Source organism: Pogoniulus pusillus, chromosome 2, assembly GCF_015220805.1.
Source record: "Pogoniulus pusillus isolate bPogPus1 chromosome 2, bPogPus1.pri, whole genome shotgun sequence".
Taxonomy (NCBI): Eukaryota; Metazoa; Chordata; class Aves; order Piciformes; family Lybiidae; genus Pogoniulus; species Pogoniulus pusillus.
In genome coordinates, this window is record NC_087265.1 from 10,029,803 (window position 1) to 10,042,850 (window position 13,048).

The window sequence follows — 13,048 nt, forward strand, 5'->3', positions numbered from 1 at the left end:
TAGATTCCAATTCTGTAAGAGCCAACATCGATCAACATAAATGTCAATAACAAGATCGTACTGAGGTCTCCCTAATTCCTTTAGATGATTTTGGGGCATAGTCAGAAAGCGAATGTGAAAATTAATTTTAAACTGTAGAAATCATAAAGACAGAGGCCAAAATTATATTGTGCTACCAGGAATATCCCTCTGTTGTAATATCAGCAATTTAGTAGAGTGCTCAAATTAGTGGGTAGCATTTGAATAGATAATGACTGATAGTGCAGTGCCTGTTGTGTGAGACTGAAACACTATGACTTTCCATCTATTTTCATGTTAAAACATTTCTTACATACAGTGAAATAATAAAACCCAGCCCACCATTTTACTGCTAACACATCCAATAGCATGTGTGGAGTGTGCCATAAAAGATTAATGGTACAGTTCTTCTTTGTCACAGGAGTTCAGTAAAAAGGTGTTTCCTAGGCTGCTTCTGGCCATGCTGAAATGTTAAGGAAAAATGGTTTTGTTTGTGAACAAGAGAAGGTGTCAGGCTGTGCAAGTTTCTGCGTTTCACTCTTTGATGTTCCCATTATTTATAACACCTCTGTGATGTTGAATTAACATATTAATTAGTATTAGATCAATAGAAAGCTATTTACAAAATGCATTTACTGGTTTGTACCAAATTACTGAGAAACAAGATGCAAATATGTGCTTACTAAGAGGCTCAACTCTTCTACAATGCTATTCTCACAAAACTGCTGTTTTACCATACTCCAAGGAGTCTTCCATGAGCCAGCTCATTGAAAACATTTATTTCATTAATTATTTACATTCTGACGAGCTGATTACCGGGTCATTGATGTAAACTGTTGACTTTACAGTAATTACAAACCACAGGGAACTTTATACATACATTTTCCTAAGACGTTAAATCAGCTCATTTTATTATTGCTGCAATATTTACAGGCTCCTACCGTAGTGTTATTAAAATGAGAACTAAGACGTTGGAGTCTCAGAGCTTGAAAACAGTGATAGAGTTATAAAATGAAAGCTAGGATCAGAGAGGATTACTTTGTGTCTTTCAATGTAACTTTTATTTAAAGCATTTTGTAAAAATTAATAAAACTGAGGGATTTGGTAGAGTAATTGTGGGCTTACATTAATGTTGTCAACTCTCTGAAGAATATAGAAAGATTATGCTATTTATGTTTGTGCATCAACCATCTGCTTAATATCTCCCAATTTGTACCCTAGGATATAAGTTTCCAACCTTCTGAGTTACTTTGGAGTCTTAATTCACTGTTTTTTGCCTTGTCTGGGTGATTCAGTAGTAATGGAGAGCTGCAGGACTTGAAAATCTGAAGCAGACACAAATGAAATCTTTTTCTTGATCTGGATGTGCCTTGTTAACAGGATTTTCTGATGTAGTTTCAGCACCCTAATCTTCCATACAAATGTTTATAATATCATGCCCCTGTATTTTGTCTTGGATGTTGTCAGTTAAGTCTCAATAAACTCACCTGGAGGATTTGCCAGCAAAACTGACAAACCACAAATTAATACTGTGTTTGAATTTAAAATCTAGCATCTGTGGCACTAGGCTTCTAGGTTTGCTATCAAAGTCAGCCAAGTAGGAGAGAAAAACAACAAAACCAAATGAAAAATATCAAATTAGAACTTTTGTGGCTGTATTTTTATTAAATTAATGGAAAACTCAAATCCAATTGACTTGAAGTTTCTGGATTAGCTGGAAACTTCCTCTTTTTGGTAGCAAAAAGTGGTTTGGCTTTCTGAAATGTACTTTACCGTTAATCCTTTAATATTTATTTTTTGTACAACTTTTCCTCCTGGTGCCATTGAGCAATACTGCATGTTTGTGATTGTTTCCTGTATTTTACACAGCTGTAGGTAAGACCAATAAATAACAGTCTCCAATTGCTTGCTTGCAGCATTGTTAAGAGTTTTCCTGGGGTTCACTTGCTTACATTAACTCCCACCAAAAATAAACCAGTTAGAGGGATGTCTCCTGTGATACAGCTTTTGAGAACTCTAGCAGCAACATATAGGAGCAAATTACTTTAAGTTAACCTTTCAGATGGATCCTAAGAAAGAGCAGAATATTAAATATGAGAGGCAGCATTTATGTTTGCGCTAAATGCAGTGGGACATAAGACTTAAGAGTTCTTTGCCTGTTCCAGACTGAGCTGTCTAATGTTTCATGGCATGCTTTTGCAAACAGCAAGTATCTTCAGTAACAGCTTGGTCTGCTGCAAATGGTACCTTTAGCAACAAAGAAACAACAAAAAAAAAAGCTTAGTATGATGCATTAGCTTTACAATAAGAAGGTACATGGTTTTGCCTGTACAGAAGTTTGTTATTAGCTTCTAGAGGTCTAAGAAGCATGTAATTATTTTAGGTAAAGAAGAATTTTAAATGGTCAAAGAGTATTAGTTTCTCATTCTAATTTTAGCCATAATCCTGTGTATGGCTAAAAATGGCTCAACAGCAGGAGAAATGAGTAACTTGACAAGTTGACTGCATATCACATGTTCTCCTAGGTGTCTCCTGTGACTAATTCCTCTTATCCACATTGCAGAGCTTTGTTCACTTTATCTGTGGCATGTTCTGCAGCAAAAGAATAGAGCCAGAAGAGAGCCATGGTGAACTGTTTGCATCTATGCTTCACTGATACTTTGCCATTTTGTTTTCCCTGACTGCTTCATGCACAATTTTGTTGTTTTAGGAAATGCACAAGTACAGATTGGTTGGTCGTGGTTACTATTGTACAGGTGAAAACGTAAGTCTAAGTATTTGGTGCAAAATAGTATCTTAGAGTCAAATACAAACATGTAACACACCTTATGAACAAAAGATAGAAACCCAGAAGAACTGTTGAGTTGTCATATTGCTGCCAGTGAACATGAACATGGACTCAGAACACTACCAAAAGTCAGTATCTGAACCTAGTGTTTCTTCCTTTGAAAATGCTGTACTTGGGGATTTTTCCCTCTAGGAACAACAGCTGCTTTTTTACTTCCTCATCCCTTAAAGCTTGGTCTCTTTTTAATACACTTGTGAAAGTCCAGAGAAACATACACCTATATGGATGTTCCTGTGTAGCTTGTAAGATAAGGACATGTTTTATTCCCAGCATTGGCACCCCAAAAAAAGTCATGTTATTGACTGTTTAGTTCTGGGCAGTAATACAGAAATATGATTGTGCGTAGGGGACTTTATTTCATGTAAAGTCACTGCTGAAAAATGCAGGAATGGTCCTGCAGCTGAACCACCATAATGCTGGACTACATGTTAGTATAAAATATTTATAAGAAGTAGCCACAGTTAGAAGTAACCTCATGCTGTTACAATAATTGATGACTGCAAAGCAAATTATTAGAGAATTAGAAGGGAAAATGCACAGCTATCTCCACGGTGAAATGTCCTTGAAATTACCCTACAGGATATAGGTATTAAAAGGAATCTGGGATGGCACATAGCATGCTCTAGGAACTCTGCTGGAAAGATGCCTTTCTTCACATGCAATAAGCAGCTGGAAAGACGAAGGCAAGTTCCTAACCTAGCTGGTTAGCCAGTGGAAAGTGCTCAGTATGATAATTGCTGTTGCTATTATAAACTGTGAAAATTGGAAGAATAATTTTCTTTCACTACAAAGTTAAACAGTAATGGCTATGAAGTTCTGTTCACAGGAAGTGAGTAGTATGAAAGTAGGACATAATTCTGAATTTTCTATTAAATGCAGAACTTCCAAGAGCTGAAAGTATTATTACAATTTTATTTTTGTGGCGTCAATTATATCCAGTGAAATATCAGGCATTGCTCTGTGTGCTGAGTGTACAATGGCAAGTACATTTCTGATGTGATTATTAGAATTAAATAAAATAGAAACATCTTTTTTGCAGCTTTCACTTTTGTTTTATATTTAGCTGTTTTGTGTTGACAACCACTTGTTCTGCTCTCTTTAGAAAGCAGAATTACCATATGTCAAAAGCATATGCATTACAAACTCTGATTTGTCCAAAGGCAAAATTTATTTCTATTCTCAGAAGTGTAGTTTGGTGTTTGCTTTTTTTCTCTTTAACTATACTTAATGTTCTATTTTATGTCAGAGTGTTTAGTGTATGAGAAGTTAGCATATCATATGTTGTGTGGTTTGTGTTCTTAATCTAGGTAACTTCTGGTGGATTAGGTGAAAGATGTCCTCTATTCTCCAGCTGAACACTGCCTCTGCAATGTATCTAAGGACTACAAAGTAAATCAGGGTTTAATTTCATGAAAGATTATATTTGTAGATAAACTAAAACTACATAAACTGCATGTTGATCATATTTTCCCCCTTAATTTGGTATGCTGTCTTCTATGGTGTAATGGGAATGTACTATAGAGTACTGTTTCTGTAGGTCCTTTGAAATTAAAGCTGATCCTTGATGTGATTAATTCATAGCTGCTCTAGCTGCACTCTGCTTCTGATGTCTGTGACAGTTTAAGGTGAACAAGGGAACAGGAAAGTGAGACAGGTCAGCTGGTTGTGAAAAAAAGTCACGTAGAAAAAGCTCTTGTCTTTCATCAGCCTTTATCACACTTAGGAAGAGATCATCACATCAGCACTCTTCTGTTGCTTTTTTTTTTCTTTCTTGCCTGTTTTTGGTGGTTACTAAGACATAACTCATTTAGTTCAACAGAGGTAAAGTTGGAGCTGTGGTGTTACTGACTTGAGGAGAATCTTCTTTATGAAGACCATTATTAAAAATGAGTGGTGTGAAGGCTGCAGAAAATGTATTCCCTGCCATTGCAGATGCAGTGGTCAAGTTATATAGGAGAACAATCCAAAGTAAGCCTATTTGGGTCTGTGATGGTCCAGATAATGGCAAAAATGGGATGAGACCACACACACCAAACAAACATTTACAGCTTTAGCACGAAGCACCAGGTTGAAAATGAGGCCTTAGAACCTAGAGAGGGGGGAAAATTTCTTTCTTGTGAATGATAGACTTTGGCTTGTGTGAGAAAAGCAAAGCCAATTGATTTAATAGCAATTAACTCATCCAGCATTGGAGAGCCGCGTACGCTTTGGCATAATTCATTGACAATTGTTCTGGCAATGCTGCAGGCCATTAGATATTTTAAAAGGGAGATGGGAGCTGATAGATATTCTGCACAGATACAGTCAAGGGACACAATAGTTAAGGGAGTCTCTCTCTAATATTGCCTCATGCCAGCAGGTAGTAGCCTTCTTTTATCTTCCTAGAAAGCCTTAATAAGGATGCTGCTGGGGGGAGGGGGAACTGGCCTCCTATTTGATGGATTGGTTACCTGCCTGCTAGATAATTGTATTTCCAATTGCACTTGATATAATAGGTTTCCACCTAAATTATCAATTACTTTGTTTTTATTTTTTTACGTGGGTTACACAGTTAATCTTGACATTGAGCCACAAAGAGCATGGCCTTTGCTGTATCAGTCTCAGAGTTGAAGGAGGAGCTTTTCTGCTGCTGGTCACAGGCAGACATACAGAGGCCCTGTCTGCTCTGCCCTGGCCTCTCTACCTTTGAGCATCCATATTCTGTAGAGGCAGGGCTCCAGTCTAGATAAAATGCTATCAACGTTGGTTTTAGTCTGCACCTGCCCCTGTGGAACTCAGTATGGGGTAGTGTCCAAGCAACTTGGCACAGCCCATGGTGCATTCTCTTCCATAAGGGTTTTCATTCTCTAGTCCAGTGCTCCTGATGGTTTCCTGCATTCAGAGGGGCCCAAACATTCCCTGCCATGTACAAATATTGCCCATTTTCCCTAGAAAAGTATTAATGGGAAACCTGCAAACGGGCATTATATAGAGCACCAGCAAATGGGTCAGTCGACTTGGATTTATAGTTGTAACTCCTCAGTTTCATATTTAAATGGTCATTTAAGCTGCTTGAGATCTTTTCTGTGGAAGTAATTTTGTGGTGCTGTCTACCTTTTGTTGCATCGCATCGTGATAGCGTCAACAGTGATTTTAATATTGCAGAGTTTTCAAGGCAGCAGTAACTCCCTGATCTAGTTATGTGACTGTTATCTGAAAGTAACCATAAAGGACACAGTACATTTTGTGTATCTGAGAAGAAATTAAAATCAAGATGTACAGTTAGCACAGTCTACAACTCGATTTTAAATGGATTATTAATGAGTTGGGTTTTTTTTAACAAAGAGTAGGTTTTGCCATTTTTTAATTAGAAAATGGAGAGGGAAAAAAAACCCCACAATATTTTCCTGTCATTTTTCTTTCATAATTGGATGACTTGCTTCAGTGCTATGCAACTATATTTAATTAATGATCTCAAACTTTGTTATGCTGTTTGTTAATGCTAGTCATTATGCTGGCCGTGTCTCTGTTTATTTGCATATGTGTGGGGAGGAATATTCCCAACATGATGATCTTCTGTTTGATACAGAAATATAATCACATTATACATCTTGAGAACATGCTTTCCTCTTCTGTTAATCATTTTAGTCTGCTGATTCACCTTGTGTTATTAGAGTTTCACAGAGTCATACAGTTTAATGCTAGCCAAGATAATTCAAACACAACATGACCTATATGCAGCCTAACTCTCCTGGTCACTGAGTCAGTGTGGAGGGACCCCTGTAAGTCTAAGCCATTTACAGCATGCTCTGCTGGGCTTCTTATCACTGGCCAGAAATTGTTTCTGTTTACTGCCTGTTCCAATTTGGCCAATATGTGCTCTTCTGTCTGATGTGGACAATAGCAGCAGCAGGCTAAATTCCATTGGGTGACATTAATTGAGTATAGTTAGTTTCCCATATTGTGATGCATATATTTTCCCATTTAAGTAATGAATGTCTAAAATGCCTTGCTGGGAAAGTGGGAAGGCAGTTTTGCAACTGTAGATCTCCTTAAACACTATTTCTAGTGCTATTTCTACTTTTTTTCTGAGAAAATAAATGTACAGCTATAATAGAATCATAGAATCATAGAATCAACCAGGTTGGAAGAGACCTCCAAGATCATCTGGTCCAACCTAGCACCCAGCCCTAACCAATCAACTAGACCATAGCACTAAGTGCCTCATCCAGTCTTCTCTTGAACACCCCCAGGGACAGTGCCTCCACCACCTCCCTGGGCAGCCCATTCCAGTGGCAAATCACTCTCTCTGGCAAGAACTTCTTCCTAACATCCAGCCTATACCTACCCTGGCACAACTTGAGACTGTGTCCCCTTGTTCTGTTGCTGGTTACCTGGGAGAAGAGGCCAACCCCCACCTGGCTACAATGCCCCTTCAGGTAGTTGTAGACAGTAATAAGATCACCCCTGAGCCTCCTCTTCTCCAGGCTAAACAGGCCCAGCTCCCTCAACCTCTCCTCATAGGATTTGTGCTCCAGGCCCCTCACCAGCTTCGTTGCCCTTCTCTGGACATGTTCCAGCACCTCAACATCCTTCTTGAATTGAGGGGCCCAGAACTGGACACAGTACTCAAGGTGTGGCCTGACCAGTGTTGAGTACAGGGGAAGAAATACCTCCCTTGTCCTACTGGCCACACTGTTCCTGATGCAGGCCAGGATGCCATTGGCTCTCTTGGCCACCAGGGCACACTGCTGGCTCATCTTCAGCTTACTGTCTATCAGTACCCCCAGGTGCCTTTCCTCCTGGCTGCTCTCCAGCCACTCAGTCCCCAGCCTATAGCTATAGTCCCCAGCCTATAGTGCTGCTTGGGTTTGTTGTGGTCAAAGTGTAGAACCCTGCACTTGGCCTTGTTCAGTCTCATCCCATTGGCCTCTGCCCACCCATCCAGCCTGTCCAGGTCCCTCTTCAGGGCTCTCCTACCTTCCAACAGATCAACACCTGCTCCTAGCTTGGTGTCATCTGCAAACTTACTGATGCTGGACTCAATTCCCTCGTCCAGGTCATCAATAAAGATATTGAACAGGACTGGGCCCAGCACTGATCCCTGGGGAACACCATAAATGTTTATCCATCTCGGGTGCCCCCAGTCCTGACCTCTGATGCACAGATCTGGCTGTAGTGACTACCCCTAAAATATCTGTGGAAGCAAAAATCAGGTGGCTGGTTTAACTGGAGAAAGCATTTCATTCCTCTGCAAACAACAAATACACCACTTGTTCCTAATGTGGGTGACTCCTGGTTCTGAAAACAGTGCAATTCTCTGGTGGTTCAACAGTGCAGTTGGAATTATTGTCAAGAATAACATGTGTACTAAATCAGTAAAACTGTGAGTCTGGGAAGATAATGCAGCTGGAATTTTAAGTCTTGAACAAACAGCTGGTAGTAACTCTACCAGTAACCCTTTGAAAGATGCATGTTGATAATAAGCATCTCCGATGTTAAAAAACACATAGCCTGGTTGTTGTTAGTATTAATAATTAAAAGTATCAGGGATACCGAGTGCTTGTAGCATTTTAAATCTATTCAGCAATATACTGGGCATGCTTATACAGAATATTGATCATTGAAAATATTTTCTGTATTGATCATTGAAAATATTTTCCATAACCTGTCTGCAACAGATAGTACCTCCTGAAGAAACCTGGGTGGATGTGCAACTCTTATAAAATGACTCCCAAATTTATAATTACTAGTTGTTGGATTTAGAAAAGAAAAAAAAAACAACAAAACACCCAAAAAACCAAAACCAAGATTATCCAGAATAGACACCTAAAACACAGCATGCAGATAACAAAAGCTATAGGAATGGCTGCCTGCTTTGTTCTCTAACAGATGAATTTTTGCAGTGGGTACCAAGAGAGTGGGCTGAGGCATAACTGGATGTGAGGTACTGAGTGACTGACACTTCAGGGCCCTGCAGAGAACTGTCTTGCCAGTATGGAGAAGCCTTTGTGGCTACAAATTCTTTTTTGCCTCTTTGACCAGGCTTTCTTGGTGGACATGGTGATTTGCCACTCACGCAGCCTTGACAAGTCTTCATGGTTTTCATCCTTCCCAGGGTCTCCCTGGTGAAGCATCCCAGCAGGATCTGCACCATTTGTTTCTCCATGCTGAGCTCCCTGGTGCTGAAGGAGGGGTAGATGTGGTCTCTCTATCTCCAAGCCTGCAGAATTAATGGGAAAATGAAAAGGGCCTGGTCCAAAGCCCTTTTGTCTGTCTGTTGGGTTTTTTTAAGTCTTTCTTCACTGAGTTCAATGGATTGTGAGTCAGATCCATACTGCCTGTTACATGATATGTTGGTCCAGTGACTGACAAGACCGCAGGTATTTCTTAGTCTGAAGCCATCAGCCAAGGCATTCACATAAATCATGGATTTTATTGAAAGTGCAATTAAAGCAAATCAGGCTTAATGCAAACTGAAAGCCTTAGTAATTAGAGTACAGGTAAACATGGAGGGAAAGGCACAAGCTTAGCCATCCTTCCAAGCAAAGCTGAAAAAAACACTGTGTATATAATTGAACAGCATGTGAATATTAATGCACAAAATCCTCGGAGTCCCTAGTTCCCTGATGCAATTATTTTCTATTCACATTAATTGTTCCTAACAGATGACATTAATGACTTTGAGTTAAAATGCCTGCAAAGGAGGCCTTCAGCAGATCAATGCTGCTTCAAAATAGGGTCACTTTTACAATCATTCACTCACGGTGTAACAGCTCGTAAATAAAACAGCATTAACATGTTGATTGATTTATAAATGTTAATTCTGTAGTTCATTTTTATGCTTTTTTTCCTGAAACCTGTCAAACTCCACGGATAATGGTGGGAACTCATGCTCATTTGTCAGTGTTGCACATGAAATAACGATGAGTTGCAAAACAATGACTAGATGAAAAAGTAAAGTTTGTTTTGGATGAAGAATGATCTGTTCTGCAGGCAGGAAGTCTTGGACAAAGTAAGCACAAAGAGCAACATTGCAGATTAGAACAAGTCTTCTTTTACCTCGGGGTCTTCATTTCCCTTGAAATTTATCAGCAGAGTTTGGAATTTTAAAAATGCTGATCTGCTGCGTATTTGACAAATGCTTATGCTTTGCTTCTTCCTTTCTGTCCCCCCAGAAACTCCACTCACGCATCTTAGACCTCTCATCTGGGGATTTGCTTTCAGAAGTAGAACGAAACAGAAGCCTGATGCAATCTCGAACTGCTGATGCTCAGATTCATGTGAGTTTTTTGCGCTGTCCTTGCACCCCTCATTCAGAACCCTCCTTTTTGCCTTTAGAGTCAGGGATGAGCCATAAAGCTGAATTTTGAATTGAAACACTGTTGAAGCAGATAACAATACTTCTTCCTTCTGTTCTCTGAAATTCAATATTGTGTCCTCAGTTGATATAGTAAGCAGATAGTGTCACTACGTGCAAAAAAGCGTAAATCTTAGCAATGTCCCCAATATACCTTTTTGGGTATTGATTACATCTCAGAATCTCTGAGAAATGGTCAAGGAGCTTTTTATTAAAGCCCCTACACCGTATTATTCATCCTACTTTTATGATATATTATGTATGAACTCTTAAAAATTCATGGGCTCTGCATTTTTTTTTTCAGATGGGGTTAGCTTTGTGCTTATTTGGCAAAACGTTAGCCAGTGTGGCTTTCATGTTTCATTGTCAAAGAGAAAAGTAGCTTAAAAAACAAAAGTCACCTAAAGATAGAGGGAAACAAAGAGGACAAGAGCAGTACACTGAACCTGTGTGTGCCTTTGATCTTGGAGTGCTGTAGTTTCAACAAAAATGTAATCTCCTTTGTAATACATACTTTAATGAAAGGGCCTTGTTTCAGGTACTCACCAAAATGCTAACGACCCTTTGCATGATACGTAATTAAGCCTTCGGGTTAGCTTTTTCTGATACATAAATTTGAGTCTTTAATAGGCTGATTCTTACAATTTTCTGTTATTCCTAGGGAAAATTATATATTTAAATTGCAATGCTAGACTCAGGCCTCTTAACTCTAATTTTATTAAAAATAATGACTTAAGAGTCATGGTTACAAAAAAAATTAACATTTCCCCATGTTAGTCATTAGACTCATACACAAGTTAAATATATTTAATTAATGCACCATAAACATGCTGTTTAGAGTACTTTCTTGGGTAATGTAGACAGTAAAGGAAAATTGCAGAACATTTCACTCTCTCCGTAGTGATCTGGGTGCAATCCATGAATTGAATATATGCCTTACTTCCAAATCTGATGGTTTTGCACATTTTCTCACCTCTCTAACAAGAAAGATGATTACAGTGACATGCTGTTCTGTTGCTTTGCTTAGATGTCTCCATTTTCCCCATTGCTAGAACTCTAGGACCAAATGCCTTTCTCTTCTCATTAGGTGGAAAGGAGACAAAGTGAGGGGATGGAAAGGCTCTCAGACCAGCTGAAGATGACAGGAAGGGAAGGCAGTACTCATTAGAGTGCTGTGATCTTCTCTTTTCTCCTACAGGAGATCCTTATAGGAAAAGATTTTTGCAGGCATCCTTCCCTTAAACACTATGATAACTAGGACATAGCCTAGCATAAAGGGCAGGAATTTGACATGACATGTTTTCCCACTGCCACCACTGAAAGGCAGCAAAATAGCCAGAACAAGCAGATGCTGCCATTGGCCTTTATAGAGTCAACCTTGCAGGGGAATGACGGCGTCATAGCTGAGAAAGCTGATGAGAGAGAGTCTCCCATGGGAACCACGATGTCAGAAATAAAGAGTAATTTGTCTCAACAAAGCGAGAAAGTCTGCTTGAGAGCCAAAAACACAGGCATCAGCCTGCCTCTGATGTTGAAAGATGTATTCTTCCCATAGCCAGTGGATTTAAAGGCTATTCCTCCTGCATCCGTTTGACTTCCTAGGAGAACATGTACCAATAACTCCCAGAGGTGAAATGTGCTCTTGCTACCTCTAAATGATTTTCCCATTCATAGGTTTTGCCTGTGACAGAGAATAATGATTTGCCCTGTAGTTAGGTTTGTCAAAAACAGAACATTATTATGTCAGTTGAGCAATGAACAGCTGTATTGATGAACTCCTCAGCAGTAAAAATTCTGCTCTATCCCATTTAGCTGAAAAAAGGTTCAACCCTAGTAGTAATAAATGGGAGGACAGGGGGAAATAAATGGAAGAAATTAGGCCAACAACAAAAAAAGTGCCTACAAACTGCATATTTTTCCAGAGATCTGCATGAAGAAGCTGTGTCTACTACATAGGCAGTTTTGTGGATTTGTTTTGTAGATTCCATAACTAGATTTCTTGTGTCTTCCTGAATAGAAAGGTTAAATTTCCGTCTAAGCAAAATCAACTTGAGGTATATCTACGTATGAATAAATACTATTTGAGCTTGTCTTATTGAAATCCCAAACAAAGTTTTATAAAACAGAGTCATATTACACTGTCTGGTGTTCCTGGTAATTAAAAAGATATCTGATTCTGCAAGGAAAGTGGAGAATAGCATAACAGAATGGTGCAGGCACTTAACATTAAAGAAGCTCTAACACTGTTAGGTACAAGAGTATTAGTTTGAAAACAAATTAAAGGCATCCTAGATAGTCCTGCAGAGGTTTAATATTTAACCTAAAGTGCTATCTGCTCTTCATTACTCTCTTACTCAAAGCTGGCACTTAGTCACAGTCAGCTGAAATTGCATTTGGAGAGGGGCGATAACTACACAAGTACTAAAGGCAACCATAAAGTGTCAATAAATTGCATAAGCAAGAGGCTTCAGCTGTCTGCGAGCGACACAAAGATGGATTGTCCTACGTCAGAGAGTTTCTTAGACAAAGCTTTGAACTAGATAGGAAACCAAAATTAGACTGTAATGGAGAGATTCCATTCTCGGTGGACATTCTGGTTGGGATACTAAATTAATTTACCTTGTCCAGGGAGAACAGCCTCATCTGTTACGTTGTGGGGCTATAATGCACTTGTCAAGATGTACTTGTATTCTTATAACTTTGTTTTCTGTATCTTACTGGTGCACGCTGCTTATGTACAAAGCATGATTCAAACAGACTCAGAATATCTTTAGCAAAAGAAGAGCAGAATGCTGCTGCAAGAATAAAGAAGCAAACATGGAGGATTGTGGATTTTCCCCCGA

The 13,048-nt window shown here is 39.1% G+C and overlaps 1 protein-coding gene across 1 annotated transcript in view; it reads left to right on the forward strand.

Annotated features, from left to right (window-relative positions):
- The window catches only part of NCKAP5 (NCK associated protein 5), a 436,389-nt gene that overhangs the window by 352,864 nt on the left and 70,477 nt on the right, over nucleotides 1–13,048 (forward strand). Inside the window, exon 12 of the mRNA XM_064156156.1 lies at nucleotides 10,024–10,128. Within this exon, the coding sequence (XP_064012226.1) occupies nucleotides 10,024–10,128 (105 nt within the window). The remainder of the gene's footprint in view (nucleotides 1–10,023; nucleotides 10,129–13,048) is intronic.